The sequence below is a fragment of the Oncorhynchus clarkii genome, chromosome 19 (assembly GCF_045791955.1).
Source record: "Oncorhynchus clarkii lewisi isolate Uvic-CL-2024 chromosome 19, UVic_Ocla_1.0, whole genome shotgun sequence".
Lineage (NCBI taxonomy): Eukaryota > Metazoa > Chordata > Actinopteri > Salmoniformes > Salmonidae > Oncorhynchus > Oncorhynchus clarkii.
Window position 1 is genome coordinate 46,413,025 of NC_092165.1, and position 18,476 is coordinate 46,431,500.

Below are 18,476 nucleotides of genomic sequence, written 5' to 3' on the forward strand. Positions count from 1 at the left end.
ATAGTAGTTCAAATTATTATTATTATTATTATTTTTTTTTAAGGACTGTCCCATATCTGTATCCCATACATACAATTATCTTTAATGTCCCTCAATCAAGTAGGGATTTTCAAGCACAGATTCAACCGCAAAGACCAATGAGGTGTTTTCAATGCCTAGCAAAGAAGAGCACCAATTGGTCAAAAAATAAGTTGCTGAATATCTCTTTGAGCATGGTGAAGTTATTAATTATCCTTTGGATGGTGGGTTAGGGCTATCAATACAAGCAGTCACTACAAAGATACAGGCGTCTTTCCTAACTCAGTCACTGGAGAGGAAGGAAACTGCTCAGAGATTTCACCAGTTACAGTTTAATGGTTGTAATATGAGAACTGAGGATGGATCAACAACATTGTAGTTACTCCACAATACTAACCTAAATGACAGAGTGAAAAGAAGGAAGCCTGTACAGAATAAAAATATTCCAAAACATGCATCCTGTTTGCAACAAGGCACTTAAGCAATGCTGCAAAAAATGTGGCAAAGAAACAAGCTTTTTATCCTGAATTTAAATTGTTATGTTTCGGGAAATCCAAAACAACCCATCACTTAGTACCGCTCTTCATATTTTCAAGCATGGGGGAGGCTGCATCACGTTATGGGTATACTTGTCATCGGCAAGGACTAAGGAGGTTTTTTTTAGCATGAAAAGAAACAGAATACAGTTATAAGCACATCAAAATCCTAGAGCAAAACCTGGTTCAGTCTGCTTTCCAACAGACACTTGGAGACTAATTCACCTTTCAGCAGGACATTAACCTGAAACACAAGGCCTAATCTACACTGGAATTACTTACCAAGACGACATTGAATGTTCCTGAGTGGCCTAGTTACAGTTTTGACTTAAATCAGCTTGGAAATCTATGGCAAGACCTGGCAGTCTAGCAATGATCAACAATCAACTTGACAGAGATTGAAGAATTTTGCAAAGCTCTTAGAGATGTACCCAGAAAGACTAACAGCTGTAATCGCCGCCAAAGGTGCTTCTACAAAAGTATTGACTCAGGGGTGTGAATGCAAATGTAAATTAGATTTTGTTTGTGTATTCCATTTTCAATAAATTTGCTAAAACTCTGAAAACATGTTTTCACTTTGTCATCATGCGGTATTGTGTGTAGATGGTGAGAAAAAAATATATAATTAATACATTTTGAATTCAGGCTGTAACACAACAAAATGTGGAATAAGTCAAGGGGTGTGAATGAATACTTTCTGAAGGCTCTGTATACATTTGTAAATGTCTTGGCCTTACCTTTACTTTATTGATGCCTTTGGGTATAGCCAACCATACAGCACCACAGTGGGGGCTGAAATGTGTAATAGATTTTGAACAGGCTAAACAAATTTCCCTTAAGGGGGTTTGCAGGACTTAATGAGGCATAACTAATGGTGTTCCACCATTATCAGCGCCATGCTGGAAGCTCTGCGTCAGGACAGACCGGCCATTGATTCTTGCTTCAAACCTCTTGAGGTGCTAATCAGCTTCTTTGGTTCAGCGTTTCAGGCCTGACAAACCCATTGTGGGCCTGTGTCACTCCAGGTCAGTAGTTATTAGTGGCGACTGAAAACAGTTTCTTTAACTACTTATGAACAAACTGAATAAAATGCATATGGAACTTGGAGGGGGGATTACATGGCAGCACAGCGAGGCAAACAGGCACTGGAGAGAATGTGACCTGGTTCTCTAATAAGGGATGCTGTGCTTCCCTTTGGGTTATTTCTCCTCTATCTCTCCCTCTAGCAGTGCAGTAGAGTAGTCTTCAAAAGGTTGCTTGGGCTTCACAACGCCGCATACTGCTAAAATGTTATTCATAGCAAGCAACGGAATTAGACAGTTTAAGCCCTGGAATAGTATAGTATTGCCTGTGTTAGTGTGTGTATGCGTGTGCGAGAGAGAGACAGAGAGAGAGAGAGAGAGAGAGAGAGAGAGTCCAGTTATATCTTCAAACCAAAGGCAATGGTAAAATGTGTTTTCATTTATTTAATTTCATGGGAATCTATTAGAGTGAGAATTGCTTTCTGAGTCCTATGACCTCCTTGAACTGTTTTTCATTCTGTCGCAAGATGATTATTTGCAGGCTGTTTTTTGTTGTTGAAAATGACTAGAATTAGAAAAGTTTCTGCATCATTGCCCACACTCTCCTTTGATCCTGAAAGCTGGTGGTTTCCCACAAGCTGCATAAATATAGAATTGCATCGACTCATTCTGTGGACACCAAACTACTCTCAATGAGGCAGGGATAGGTTTGTCATAGAAAATCGAAAGATTGTATCTCCTTGCTAGAATGGGAGGCCATTACACTAATTAAAATCTCTCTCAGAACTTACCAATTCAAAGCATCCTTTCGCACTGCACTGAAAAGCGGTGCTCGTCCCCTAATCATTTCACATGGGGCAAGATTTGGGGACTATCTTTGGCAAAAAAAAAGAAGAGCTGGAGTGTGGGAGGGTGGATGGTGGGGGTTGGGTGGAGAATGCTTGTACCACCTTTTTGAATTCCTGCAGGGTACTTACCAATTGAGAATGAGCATATCTTTATCATTCTTAGCTTTTTCCCCAGTCCAATTGAACAGTTTTGTTATCCAATGCCATCAACGTATGTAATTCCAGTAGATATTATAATAACCTAAGATCCTCTAAAGATTGTGTTAACTCTGAGTAGGGTCACAGGTTAATAACTTATAGTAAATAGTTTGTTCCTTTGAAAAGTGTTCATACTCGTTATCATTATGGGAAGGGTTAACATAGGTCCTGTATTTTTATCAATTGAAGATCTAACGGGATATTCTATGACATATTCTATATTCTATGACTATATCCCGTTTTGCGCTATTTAATTACATAACTGCTGCAGATGAAAAAGTATTTGTTATGTGTGCATGTATGACAACATACAATGAAATATGTAGCCTCTGCAAGGTTCATTTCTCAGACCGTTTTGTCAAAACGAATTTATTATGAAGGTTGTGTTTTTGTTTCGATGTAAACTGTACTGGCCAATGACGATAAGCCCCTGCCAATTAGTACACACTAGGTTGCTAGGTCACCATGGTCAATTGAAGAACACATCAATAGAACTTGAAAAGGTTTCTCCACGATCAGACCTTCTGACATATTAAGTAGAATAATGGAGTAGAAAACACAGACAAGGCCCCTTGCTAGATTCAAATTACTCTGCGGTAAGAATTCATTTGTAACCTGCAATTAACTGGAAAGAATGGAGCCAGAGCAATTCTGTGCATGAACTGAAAATAAAGACTATCAATCCTTTATGGTTATATGTTTGGCATTGAATGTATTTAAAAATGCTTCCAGTTCCATAGCACAACTGCCATATCTCAATGTATTTTAATGCGTTTTACCTTGTATGTGTGATGTACCCTACTATATGCAGTATTGTTCTGTTCTTCAGGTAAACTATTGTGTACATTAATACCAACTGGATAGATGGCAGAACAATATATGGAGAGACAAAGAGCTTTCCAAAAGATACAGATAGATACATAGGCCAAAAGTGCCTACAATCCATCAGTTCTATTTAAGGCCAGGCACCATAGCTTGAAATGCCATTTTTGGATCTACCTATCGATTTTCATATTTGTTGGTATTTTGGTCCATCAATAATTGTACTTTCAAAAAGTAAACAGAAAATCTTGAAAATGTTTGAAAATCTATATTTTCTCAAGTTTATCAGACTACCGTCATAAACATTTTAATGAATTTTAACCACTGTAAAACTGACGTAAATAATTTCAAAGGTTACTACATTAAATTACACAATTTAAAATGCCATTGTATAGAGTGTTACAAACTGGACTATATTTAATAACTTACTTTGAAGAAATGGTAATTGGGTCTAAATAGCGTTTGGTATTTGTAGTCTAAATTCAGATTTCCCACACGCCAACTAATTTTCATCAGCTTCAGAAGCATCTGCATTCACCAAATACTGTGGTTAATCTTAGATATATTCATCAGACTTTCCCAAAGGGAAATGTTCATTTGTTGTCCTTTGTTTTATTCTAGATAGCAATGACTTTGCTATAGTGCGTCAAAATTGTATTTTACAGATTAAAATATGACATAAGTATTTATCTGCTCTTTAGCAGTCCGGTCCTGGAGTGTCTTAACGGAATGAAACTAAAATATTTAGTGACTTCATCCAATGTCCAGAAGAATGGATGTGTGTAATAGACAAATATATGCGCATATTTGAAGAAGTACTATGCAGAAATCGGTCTGCCTGGTTGTAAAAATTCTAACAGTACGCCTAATTTCAGTTGATGTGAGAAAACAAACTAGTATAGTGTAAAGCAAGGTTTCCCAAACTCGGTTCTGGGGCCCCCCTCCTGGCTGCACGTTTTGGGTTTTGCCCTAGCACTACATAGCTAATTCAAATAATCCAAACTTGATGATGAGTTGGTTATTTGATTCAGCTGTGTAGTTTTAGAGCAAAAAGCTGTGACATATATTTTCAGGTGTTTGTTGCTGGATCTAATCCCAGAGCTGGCAAAGTAAAATCTGTTATTCTGCCCCAGAATCCATTGTTCCCCGGTAGGCCGTCATTGTAAGTAAGAATGTGTTTCTTAACTGGCTTGCCTAGTTAAATAAAGGTTACATAATTAAAAATAAAATAAAAACTTTAAAATTGGAAGCATAGATATGGGCATACAGAACGGATTTACTTTGACTTAGACTTGCTTTCAATGACAATGGTAGGTCTATAACTCACATTTCTATGTGGATTATGTCTGGTTGCCCAAAAAGTTACATATTGCAGATTGAATAAGATATCGTTTCATTTGCATATTTTAATAAAAATATTTCAGAAAAAGTATAATGCATAAAAGTATTATATTTGTATCTACATTCAATAGGTAAAAGTTGATTGTGATATCATACATGGGAGAAACGTACCCTATGAGGGTGTGGTGCCTGGCCTTATATCTAAATGATAGAAAAGACAATTCAAGGCACATCCCCATAACTTGTGAGACACAATCATAGCAATGTTAGAGATGACGACCATAGACTACTAGTGTGGGCCATGACAACAACTAAAACATAAGGACAATAATGGAAAGTTTTGCTGAGAAAAATTCAATCAAACCCAAAATATGGAAAAGATTGGGTTCATGAAAATAACTGTCCCAGCATGTGTGCCTTACTTTTGAACCTCATATCAAACCTCTCCAAATATTATACATATTTATTTCCTACTAGAACTCCCCAACCAGGAGTCTGTATTTTGGATGAATGCATTTACATAGAGCTGTATGGGAGGGGATGCAGAGACAGCAATAGGCCTTTATCATAAGGTATCATCATAACTGTTATTGATCATTTTCAAACCTGTTTAAATGGCCAATGGATATGTTGCAGTTCCAATGTCCTATTATCAGGTATCCAGTACAAATCATGGTGAAGACTAGACAGACTACAGAAAGAGACAGATGCAAACTTGTAATATAAATGTTTTGGAGAGTGTTATACAAATATTATAGAGGTGGTTACTAAACGCCATCCTTATGATAGATTGCTTTACCATAGAGGGTTTGGATTTCTCAGACAGTTTTAGAAGGGCCCCTCAACATTATTATAATAATTATGCATTATTTGATGCCTATGAAAATTATGCATGCAACTACAATAGAAGTTATGTGATTTATTTATTTGGGGAAATAAATATTTTAAAGAAATACTATACTGTCAAATGTGAAAAAATATTCTCTGTCAAAGATAATTTTATCATGTATTAGTTTGAGTAAATTCAGATTTTCAGATACAGTTGTGATGTAAAAAACTTAGAGTAGAAATCTAGGAACATAACAAACAAAAACAAAAAAACATTGCATCATCAATATGTGGTGTGCACAGTACGTTTGGTATAACAGTACATATTCGATAGTGGAGCGATGGACATGGGTGAAATAGCTTTCTTTGATAAGACACTTATCCTGACATTTCATTGGCGTTTTTGGTGTTGCATTTACACCTACTTTACTGTCATTCCTCCTTTATCAGGTCACATTAGACCTACGTCCCTTTCTTGAATGTCAGCGGCTCAGGTCTAAATGCTGCTGTAATACCATTTGCGTGATGAGAAACATGTTCTTCAAAATGTGCATTATGAACTATGCACGTTATTACATATTGATCTACATTATTTTCAACAAATTGCCATAATAATATTAACAATAATAATAATAGTAATAATAATGCCACAATTAAAGTTTGAATGATAGGCAAACTGAATACATTTTACGTTGATTTGATTATTAATGCATACGAGAGGTGGCTTTATTAGGAATTGAAATTGTCTAAGAACTAATTGTCTAAGAACTAATACAACTCTGTGTTGATTAGTCTATTTGTATAGCTTTGGAATCCCACTATTACTATATTGAAAACATATAGAACTTGTGTTTTCAGTGTTTTTATTCTAACGAATGTGCCAAACTTGCTGTATCTTTATCTTTCCTAAAACAATTTTTTATGGATAATATTTTTAATGAGGTATAATATTTCACTGTATTGGTCCTCCTACATCTGCGATGCCTCTACAAAATCTCATGTGAACAATGTTGGCTACCCCATCGACCTTGCGTTCCAACTCAATTTGGTCTCAATCACACAATAATGAAAACGCACTCCAACCAGATCCTTATAAAAAGTAATTCGCCAGGAATAGCTCGCACTTCAAGTGATTTATTGTTAACGTTCAATTGGTTTGAAACATGTACAGCAGCCATCACGCATTTGTTCGTTTTGACAAAAGAAGAAAGATAACAAAAAAGTCGACTTAAAACAAGCATACAGGTAAACGCATTCTCGTGTGTTAGCCAAATATACAGTTCCTACTTTCTTTAAGTCTAAATTAATACATTAGATTACAATATTAATAGCATCAAATACCAGGTTATCACTGCAAAGAAGTGGTGGTTTAGTACCTTAAGAGAGTTCATACCTGATCCCACCTATCTCACTTTTCCCTACAGTCCCCTTAATGTGGAGCAGCATTCCCGTTCAACAACATAGACAACGTTAACATCATGAGGAAGTCCATCACATTGATTAGAAAAGGTACAGAAACGACACAATCTATTTCAAGGGTAGCAATTTCGTTTAATGTTCAAAAATAGTCTTCCTCTTCAGAAATGTCAAGAAAATGTGCCCTGACCAGCTGGTGCGCCTGAGCGCGTAGTCCTCTCAGACACCAAGGGCTCCATTTTCGCACAGTTATGTATATCAACATGATATGTCTCGTTTTCTCTTGGGCTCGTCCGCGGGTTAACATATAAAAATTGTAAATTACAGTAGGTCCTACCAAGTTCTGCCGTAGAGGAGGTTGGAACTGACCATGTTATTAGTGTAGTCTATAACAGAAGTGTCTATTTGCGCCATGTTGATCTGGCTATGGAGTGAAGGAGGGCTAGGTGACATCTCCTCCAGGTCTTGGGCCTGAACTAATGAGTTGACCTGATGGTTTTGGTGTTGATTGATGGCATTACTGGAAGCGGGGAGCACGACCCCAGAACCGTTCTGTTGCTGTTGCTGCTGTTGTTGCTGTTGCTGTTGCTGCTGTACCTGCTGCTGGTTTGGGGTTGGTGTGTTGGAGCCGTTCTGACATGGTTTACCATCCTTCACCAGAACAGGCACTGCCACGCGCCTCGGCGACTGTTGTTGCTGACACAGGCTGCTGTCCTGCTGCAGCTGCTGCGCCGCTTTGTCCTTGGCCTGTCGCTTCATCTTGTACCTGTGGTTCTGGAACCAGATCTTGACCTGGGTCGGGGTCAGATGGATCATACTGGCCAGGTGTTCCCGCTCTGGCGCTGAGAGGTATTTCTGTTGTTTGAATCTCCTCTCTAGCTCATACACCTGAGCCTGGGAGAAGAGTACCCGTCGTTTCCTCCTGGGCGCTGCGTGCAGGGGTGGCATGGACTTGGAGGCGTCCCCCATGCCTGTTAGGGTCCCCATTCCAGTCATGTTCATACCTGTGGAAGGTCCCATGAATCTAGAAACTTAAAAATATACATGCATATACGCACATTCAATATTCAGCAATGCAAATGTGTCGGTTTGTTGGCCTGGAGTAGTTCAGCCATGGTCTATATACCGTGCGTAATTGGCCAAATGTAGGTTAGTCAACAAGCTCTCACAGTCTCAGCTCAGAATTAAACGTTCATCCACGTTTCTGAGATCACTATGCAGCATTAACGAGCAAGTTTATTTCATTCCAATAATAATAATAATAATACATATTTTGTGAAATAAAATTAAAACATACTTTTTTCCTTATTCGAAAATGGTGTAATGTCAGACTAGCCTAGGCTACTCAGTGATCGTGAGTAGTGTGTTATTGGTTCAAATATGTCCGTATGTCGTTAAAAGTTTGGTGATATTGAAATAAAACAAGTCACAAAACAATAAAAACGAATCAAAACCTAAAAAACGACTTACTTGTTGAATATCTTTGATCCGTGTTTGCGCCATACCACCCTGTGGCTGTTGCGCTATTTCTCATGGTTTCCTGGTACGACGGAAGGTCTCCCATGTTGCCAATGCTCCCATTGCAGTATCCCCCCATGGCGCTGTGCGAGAACTGGGAGACAGTGTGTGGCATGTGGTAGGTGGTCGCCACGGTGGCGTTGTGGCCCATGGAGTGCTGTTGCATGCCAGTCTGGGACACCTGAGGCTGTCGGTAAGCTCCCAGTGGAGAGGTTAGGTTCCCTGCGCCGTCCATGGCACTAAACTTCTTGTAGGTCTCCTCGATAGGACTCAAAATATCACTCACTGAGAAAGGCGTTGTATGTTTTGGGCTCAACGACATGGTTCAGAAAGCAGGTAGATTTGGTTGAGCAGATCAACCGTGTTGTTGTATCAGCTCTCTCCTTGTGGATGGCTACGTAAGAGAGTGCTTGTAGTACGCCTGCGATCCGATTGATCGCCTTGGAGAAGGAGGCGAGCCCTGGGTGCTCATAGCTCGGGTTTATTGTAGCCAGGAGCCAGGTTTACGACAAACACAGGGGGCGGAGCGACGTCCTAAATGAGCAAATAATAGTCATCGACATTTTAGTAAGATAAGGAAAATGTTGTTACTTTTGTATTAAGGTGAACATAATGCCAAATAAAATCTGTGTACTTATGTTTCTAACATATCATTTATGGAATTAGACATTGTTATTTGTCCACATGTCTATCCATAATACAGTTATGCACAATAGCTGCGCTTATATATAACACGTGTAATGTTGTTCTGCGTCAATAGGGAATTCCATACTTTCTAGAAACTTTGAGAGCACTTCACCAGACATAGGCGGCAGCGAGCATCACTAAAGAGGTACACTGGTACAATCCTAACTTGTGAGTATATTGCTTTCAGTTATTAAAAACAGCATATTGACATTAGATACATATAATATTAGAAATACTTGAAGATCTACCTATCCAGAATAGGCTAGCCTACAAGTTGTTTTCACCTGTGTTCTTGAAGGCAATAGATCTGACCAAGTTGTTTTGCTTTACCCGAATGGACAAGATATGACTTTGCAGAGTGCAGAAGTACATTTTTGTCTATTTCAAGTTTACAGATATAAATGAAAGTAAAATAAAATACTGGATGTATATTCTGCTTATGCATTGCTTTTAATAAATTCGAATTATTGGATCATGTTTAATTGGAATTCAAATTCACATTATGATAACTGATGAAAAGCAACAACATCCTTTTCCGGCCCTCAACCACCTGACTCATAAGCCCACTGCGTGACCTGGCATCTTAATCTTTGTGTAAACTCCCAGGCGCCAGAGGCAGGAACATCAGATAAGACGAACAAGAAAATGACTTTTGAATCAACAAAACAATTAGCCATAAAATGTGACGGTATTACTAGGCTATTATTATTACTTTATTATGATTCCTATATTTATTTTACAGTTCATCAACTGCAGTGGCCTGATCTTTGTTTTATCAAGGCTAATCGGTTCAGTTTTAGAAAATATTTGACCATTACTAAAATCAGTGATTTAAGAAAAGAGACAATGGGAAATGATTGTTATGATGAAGAAGATTAAGATGTCGGTGGTGATTGTTTTGATGATTTTGACTTAGTGACATCGTATTTGTTATTATTAGGCTAATTTTATAACTGGACAAAACACAGGACAATAGCTACCTGTATAGACATTGAGCTCATAATGGTAGACTTATCGGTTTCCAAGCAAAGCTAAAATACTCAGACATAAGCACTACTGGGGTCTAAATGATTGATAATGGGCCTTTCTTTATTTGTGATCAATTATTTACATTAATAATTAATGCAATTATTACGGCTTTACTCTCAGGTGGTATTACTTTCTCACATCCTTGACCAAAGTGTCATTTAGGTTGACCAGAACTCACTAAAACAAATACAAATATCCAAAGCACCAATGTTATCATATATGGTGGAATATTTCCCTTTGTTGAAGAGGGAAAATAATGGTCTAAACTCACCATAATTTGATTTAGTATGACACACCAGTAAGTAGGGTATCCTAATAGCGCAAATGAAGATGCGACATGGTCAGCCATCAATTACTCGCAACGCAACACCAATCTCCGTTTAAGATGTTCATTATGAGTAATAAATCATTGTTGCTATGCAATTTAATTCAGTCAATATTTAGGTGCTCACTTGCATCCTTCAATTACTCACAAACCCTTCTCATCGCATTTATCCAACGGAATAGATGGATTTTGTATAGGTTAGGAGGCATAATACAGGAGACAAGCTAATTCACGGCACTCAAAAGTCAGTAGCATTATGCATAAAGTTAACCTCCCATCAGAGTAAATATCATACCAAGACTATATGGTAATTTCCTTTGTTTGAAAAGTTTCTTGCAATTCAACTGCAAAACAACAGTACACGTGTTGTTATACTTGTCTATTTCAGTTAAACCTCCATTAACCTGCTTATATCAATATACTGCTAAACATGATCCACCTAGGTACGGTATGTGATCTTACCTGCATAGGCCATCAAATAAACGGCCTCTGTGAGCCATCTCTACGCTTTTGGCTATACGCTGAGGCTCGTGGTGCGTTTTGGGAACAAGGGAAAGGTAGGCCACAGTCACAGCACCTCTAACGTTATGTAAATGAGGCAAACCTCTCAACCTTCCGGATTATTGAGTCAGAGAGCACGACCGGAGTCCAGAGACCCTCCACATTGGAAAAGCACTAAAATCTCGCGCCGGTTGGCTGCACAGTTTAGAGTAATAGTTTTGATGCATATACACTCTTGTAGCCTACGTTACAACTTGTAGAGCAGGTGAACATGAAATTATAAGAGGCCTCTCTTCGACAGCAAGATATTTGGACGTGCGGGGAAGGAAATGCCTAGACCTCTAGACGGTTTGTCAGATTTATATTTGAATTGGTTTATTGGTGCAAATGGTATCGATAAAGACCTGCCACTGTTATTCAGATTACATTGTAATTCCATCACAACCTATACTGTGCTTGTCTGTTGTGATTGCCTGTAGTCTATTTGCTATTTAGCTTTGAAATATATCATATTTCATTTATACCTCAAACAATAAATAAATAATACATAACCCCAAGATTGCTAACTTCAAAAAAGTAAAAATGTAGGCATATCCTATCCATGTTCCACATACGGGTAAAGGCTTGCCCTCCAATTTTGAGATGTATCGTCCGTAGACTTTGTATCACCAATTGAATGGAGGAAATTGAATTGAAATATCAAATCTAATTAGGTACATAAATATACACCAAACACTATTTTGTATTGGTGTCATAGTATCGTTTGCGACGGTTAAATTGTGTATTGTCCATCAAATATGGTTAGGTTATGCGTTTTTCTCTGGGTTTTCGCAGCGCGCTTTCTGCAATTGCTTTGCTTTCTTTTCTGCTAAACTTATAGCACCCTGTTAAACGTACTTGTTCAGAGGGGACAATTAATAAGATATGCTCATAATATATTTGAAACTATGCACTAAATAAAACTTTTATTTGACAGAAAACATTTAGGCTTTGTTCATGCTCATATTCTAATTTGTTATCACGCAGTTATAATATTGAAATTTCAGCGTATGGAACAATGTTGTAGAACAATGTATGGAGCAATGTTGTTCGCGGGCTGTATGATAGTTTTATGACCGAACAATCTTGTTTATTTGGGCCGATTTGTAATTAGATTGTGTCCGGATTAACCAGCTCGATCAATAGATCACCTCCTCCTTAAGCAGATGCATGCGCTGTTGGGCCTGTAATGTGATATTATTGTGGATGTGTAGACTACCACCATGGTCCAAGGTTACAGTTATGGTATTATAAGGGTCTAAAGACAAACAAGGATTTCATTTTAAAAAACGCATCACGATTCTTTCAAGGACACATATCTTGCTTCTGGGTTAAATGGCATTAATTGAATGGTCATCATAATAACCTGGACGGCCCCACTCAGACGTCAGAAACATGCGGTTGGGCCGGTTGGAAACATGCGGTTGGGCTAACTTTTAGCTCCAGGCTATTTCTCTCCACACTGCTGGGAGCACTGATGTCAATGTTATTGATATTTTGTTTCATTAATGAATTGTTATCTTGTCAAACATAAACACCAAAGCATTATTTGACAATTTAATCATAAATGGGCGATGCTTTTATATTTCAAAACAGCCCCTCCCCCAGTGACACTGGCTGAGGTATACTGCAACAACACAGCAGATGGACCTGAGCGTGGTCACTGAAGTGCTTTCTCCATCACTGCGCGCTGGTTCAATAACCTGAGAGAGATTTGGAGAGATCAGTGAAGGGCTGGAGCGCTCGGTGTAAGAGCCGGGGTCCTGACCTACCACCTCAAAGATACACCGGCGGAACAAACCCACTCTGCCCACTCTGGTTGAATCAACGTTGTTTCCACGTCATTTCAATGAAATGATGTTGAACCAACGTGGAATAGACGTTGAATTGACTTCTGTGACCAGTGGGAAGTGACTGCTGCTGGGCATCAATAGACGAGATACTGCACAACTGGTAAATGTGCTATGTTGGTAGACTCATGTCAAATGTTGTGGCCCTTGTATATGATGCTTAAAATTACATAAACTCAGGGTCTAAAAGGATCTAAAATGGAAACTATCGGAGGATCAGAGTTTATGCCTAAATGCGTCTAGGACGCACGGCTGCGCGCAGGTATTGCTCATGTTTTTGCTCATATTTTCTGCTGCATTACGCATTTAACTGTACATTCCATGTTCTTTTAAACAGCCAACCAACCAACCATGGCCAAGTGACTAATTGTTGATGACTGAAGTTGCCTGTTGGTCCCATAACGTCAGACTTGAAGAAGGATATTCATGTATATAAATAGATAAACGCACACCCTTCGACAGGTGTAAACCTGGATTGACTGATTGATATCTCACAAGCAGACTGGTATGCATAAGGATATTACTGGCGAAGGAGATATAAATGCAAATTTCAATGCAAGTGATGTAACTTTATAAAAGTTTAATATAAACATATACATATTTACAGTATGTCGAGCATGGGCCCTCTTTGTCAGATCTAAGCGCCTACTATTCCTGAAAAGCTTGTATTCACGGGAATATCCCCACCAAAAAAACATAACAATTACGATATTTCTAAACAAACTGCGTCCAAAAAAACTAAAGAAATCCGAGAGAAATGGTACATTTGACTAATCATTGTCCATGATCCATCTAATGATGCTTCTTTTTCTATGGTCAGAATAATCTCTACTGCATTGGCCTACAACGGGAAATTGTTCTTACCATTAGGCCTAGCCACCTCCTCTTTCCCCGTTTGGCCTGTGTGTATTTTAATGTGAATATCCTTCAAGGTTATTTGGACACTTATCGTTTTAATAATAGTTTCCCTTTAGGCTATATGATAACTAAAACAATGACAAGGTATATAGACTACTTCTAGTCGATTACAACCACAATACCAGAAATTCAATTCGAACAAAATATGCTATGTATGACATTGGGTTTACACACATTTTCCAGCTTCCTCTTGCAGACTGATATCCAAAATGTTTAAACTATGATTGCAATATATCAATGCAAGGACACTGCGACCAAACCCCATTTTTCTGATTGTTACGAAGATGAGAATTGGGGGGTAACTCAAAAGATCCCACACATGCACTCAGGATTTCAATAAAGCCAAACTCTCATTTTACACTGGCGACCATTTTGTGCGTAAAAGCAGGTGCACATCTTTCATTTGCACTACTTGAAACTGTGTAGGCCCACCGCTAAGTAGGTTAAAGGTCCTCCCAAGTGGAGCAAGTATCTGACAGTCCTCTTGAAGGCCTTTTTCTTCTGCACGAGTTTTCATTCAACTACAATTAATTTCGCTTGATGGACGAAATGATGCTAATAGCCTGCAAAAAAACATATAAGGCAGTACAACAAGTTTTACCGATGAAGATAATTGCAATGAGTGTTTTGGTAGGCTACTAGATATCAAACCTGTGAAGAATGTTGGATATTTGCATATCTTTTAAAGAGCTAGTAGTCTAGAAACAATGTTCTTCATCTTCATCTAACTTTTGTGGAGGATCAAGTCGACATTCCTGCAATGTGTCCTACATTGACTAAAATGGTCTAACAATTGCATATGGCCTACATCGTTCACTATCAGATATTTTCAGTTAAATGTGGCTTTGTCAGTATAACGTTCAGGTGTGAAGATTCATTTTTTGATCATGACAATCACTATCAACTATAATTGACTACTATAGAGTGTACTTTTCAACATTTATTTCAAAATTTTGTTCTTGGGCTAGGACTAATACTTGAATAAATTCATGATGGTTTGTTGATTACATTTTTTCATTTGTCTCAGTTGCACGTATCTTTTTAATAATAGGGCAAGAAACATTCAAAGACCTCTTATGGTTATTGGATCTAAAAACCAAACAACCAAGGGCTTTTTGATACTATTGGGTTGTGCAAGTTTCCCAAATATAATATTTAGTAATAACAAAAACCTGATGTTGCATGTTGTAAATAGTATTAATAATAATAGTAATAATATTCATACAATGTGTTTTTTTTGTGAACAATAGTTTTTACTGAGTCTTTGAGAAATGATGGAAGAAAATGTCAGAAAGAAGAAAGCATATGTTGAAACACTTTTGAATCCCTTTTGTAAAACAAGTGTGCTACTATATTGTTGCTTATGGAATCTGATGCATTGTTTACATTAGCTCTTAAGAATTTACACCAGATATGTGGACCTTTAGCCCTCTCTTCAAATGAAAGTGTTGCTTTCCACTACTATTTATTGGTTTGATTGTGGATATTTTCACACAATTACTATTCTATACAAACATAATTCAGAAACAAAGTCAAGAAAAGCTTATTAACACCATTGCGAGAACAAAGCGAGGTTAGCACCATTGCTAGAACAAAGCGAGGTTAGCACCATTGCTAGAACAAAGCGAGGTGTACTTTGTCTGTTTTGGTCTTTATGGTCAGTGGTAACATCTCTGACACACTTCTCCGCAGCATTGATTGTCCCAACATTAAGGGCACATAAACAAAGCTTTGAAGTGTCTGTGTTTGTGACTCAGCCACAGTTCATAGCGAAAAGTCCCTGCTGCCATTCTTCTACTCTATCCAATAGCTTGGTCTGTGATTGTCCTCATTCATTGAACTAAATGTTACTAAACTTCCATTTCCTTTGAAGAGAGGATACATTTGATCAACCAGGTGTAATTGTCTTCATATTTTTTTGTCTTCATATTTTTTCATAGGTAACTGAATAGGTCGTTCAACTTTTTATTAAACAAGAAAGTGAGCCTACAATTTAATTTTTTACCTTTTAGTTTGGTAGACCTATTATATTGTCCTGATTTACCTGCCTAAAAAAATGATATAATAGGTTTTTATAAAGTTAATGTTGCGCTGAGTTTTTATATTTAAGATACCATTTTTTTCCCATCAGAGTAAGTAAATCTAGAGCAAAACATCGGTAATCTATTCATTGTTTGTCCCGTACAGAAACCAATGTGAAGTATAGGTAACTGGACGACTGATACAATCAATATGGGAAAATGTTGGTTCTTGAATAATTCAAGAAGTTACCCTTCTTTTATGGAGTTTGTGGGTGGTTGATGTCATTGATATACTATAGCAGACACTACGTGACTTACATACTCCATTTTGGTCTCACAATCATGTAAAAAATAAATAATCGAGAATGGTGTCACTCCTGTAATGTTGGCAAATAGATAAGTGTTTCCCGCTGTGCATGTTACATTCACTCAATGCCAGGAACTCAACTTTGCATGTTTTCACATAACAGTCGAGAGACGCTCGGTCTAATCCAGAGTTTCAAAGCTCTTTCAATAGCAGGCATTATGTGGAGATGAAGAAAACTTTTAAATAGTTTCAGAACTCAACAATGAAGAGGTGAACAGGAGCTGAATACCAATGAGATGTTTTTTTTTAACCTGTATGTTATTTGTCCCACATTCGGCTTCCATGTAGCTTTTATCCGTTTAGCCACACAGCATTATCTCAAGAGATCAAAGTTCAGACAATATAATTACACAACACAACACAAAGTAAACCTTTATACCTTAGCCTCTATTATCTAATGGGGTTTGTCAGGATCCTCATCATGCATTATCATATTTGTTTATTCAAATGTGATAAAGACAGTTTGCAGTGTTGGGGAGTGGTATTTATTTGTATTTATTAAGAATCCCCGTTATCTCCACATCCTGGGGTCCAGCAACATTAAGGCAGTTATATACAATACAAAAATATTACATGACATTACTTTTCATAACACTTTTCAGAACACTTTAAGTGTGTGCCCTCAGGCTACTACTCTACTACCACATATCTACAATGCAAAATCCATGTGTACATGTGTGTAGAGTGCATGTGTTAGCAAGTGTATGAGTGTGTCTGTGCCTGTGTGTGTGTCTCTTCATAGTCCCCGCTGTTCCATAAACTACATGTAGCTCAACTAGCCTAATTGCACTAGATTTTGCGGTAGCTTGGTGGTAGTTGAACTAAATTAAAATCTAGGTAGTGCTTTCAGTAGTTAATGACTTTTTTTGCCATGTACTGGTGTAGCTAAGTACTGGGAGTACACGCTACTTTTTTTACAAAAATAAAAGATGGGTGAAGTACGTAAGAATTTCCATTCTTTTTCGCCATCAGGCCTCCTTAATTCTCACTTGATACATTGTTTTTGTGTTAAATAGGCTAAATTACACATTCTTATACCATATGACACCAAAGTGAGCTGTTCTTGCAGTTTGTAGTCTATGATATTTCAGATGTACATATGCACATTTTTCACAAAGCAGTTTGGATGTAGTGAACTGCTTTTTCAAAGTAACTTTAATTAAATAAACTATATTTTTCTGTAGGGTATCTTTAGTGCTTAACTTCTTCCAGTGTGAAGTAATTGGTAGCTTGGCCAACTATATTTTCAGAATAGCTTCGCTAACACTGACAGTTAATTTGTAAGGCATGTCTTGTGTTTTTTTTTTAAATTGTAACTTATGAATGAGGCTGGCACCAAGTCTTCTGGTACCAGAGAAGCACCTCCATAGTTGGTCATATACACTATATGACACTGATAGACGATTAACTGATATTAACCCCCCATCAAGTTATATTTTTTGAGTCAGCTGTATAGTGCCAAGCAAAAATGAAAACATGCACCCAGGGTTGGCCCCAGGACAACGTTTTAGAAACCCTGATCTAATAGGTTCACGGCTTGCTAGGGCATTGTGGATCGGGTTAGCAGGGGTATTCAACTCTTGCTCTACAAGGTCCGGAGCCTGCTGGTTTTCTGTTCTACCTGATAATTAATTGCACCCACCTGGTGTTCCAGATCTAAATCAGTCCCTGATTAGAGGGGAACAATTAAAAAAACGAGTGGAACTCAGAAGAGGTTGGTGGGAGGAACTATAGGAGGACGGGCTCACTATAATGCCTGGAATAGAATCCATAGAATGGTACCAAACACATCAAACACACACCATAGATTTTTTCCCAGCAAATTACAATGAGCCCGTCCTATAACTCCTCCCACCAGTCTCCTCCACTATTTAAGGCCCAGTGCACTAATTTTGTGAAAAAGTATATTTTTTCCCCAAAATTATATATATATATATATATATATATATATATATATATATATATATATGAAAAAAACATTTATTTATTATTCCGATTTTTTAGGGGGTGCTGCAGCACCCTCAGCACCACTACTTCCCGCGGCTATGACGGGACTACATTTTCTTTGGTGATTGAGTTGGCAATTGTATTTGGACTTAATGTTGTTTCCAAACAACTTCCAGCACACATTTCAGAAAACTGGATGCATCTACTAGTTTATACATCGATAATAAAGTTATGTATGTAGAAGT

At 37.8% G+C, this 18,476-nt stretch overlaps 1 protein-coding gene across 2 annotated transcripts; it reads right to left on the reverse strand.

Moving 5' to 3' along the window:
- Nucleotides 1–7,362: 7,362 nt before the first annotated feature.
- On the reverse strand, nucleotides 7,363–8,869 carry LOC139374298 (homeobox protein Nkx-2.4-like). 2 transcript variants are annotated; one of them, XM_071115334.1, is made up of 3 exons: nucleotides 8,500–8,869; nucleotides 7,627–8,060; nucleotides 7,363–7,593 (listed from the first exon to the last, which is right to left on the reverse strand). In XM_071115334.1, the coding sequence occupies exons 1-3, from the start codon at nucleotides 8,867–8,869 to the stop codon at nucleotides 7,363–7,365; spliced, it is 1,035 nt and encodes a 344-aa protein (XP_070971435.1). The 2 variants fall into 2 exon arrangements, with proteins under 2 accessions (XP_070971435.1, XP_070971434.1); XM_071115333.1 differs by having other exon boundaries at nucleotides 7,363–8,060.
- Nucleotides 8,870–18,476: the final 9,607 nt, after the last annotated feature.

Bases quoted from the DNA above. Each gene is read 5' to 3' on its own strand.
- LOC139374298 (XM_071115333.1), bottom strand. From the start codon at position 8,869: ATGTCGTTGAGCCCAAAACATACAACGCCTTTCTCAGTGAGTGATATT. The intron at 8,061-8,499 runs GTAAGTCGTTTT...TATATTTTTAAG, and splicing joins GGATCAAAGATATTCAACAA to TTTCTAGATTCATGGGACCT.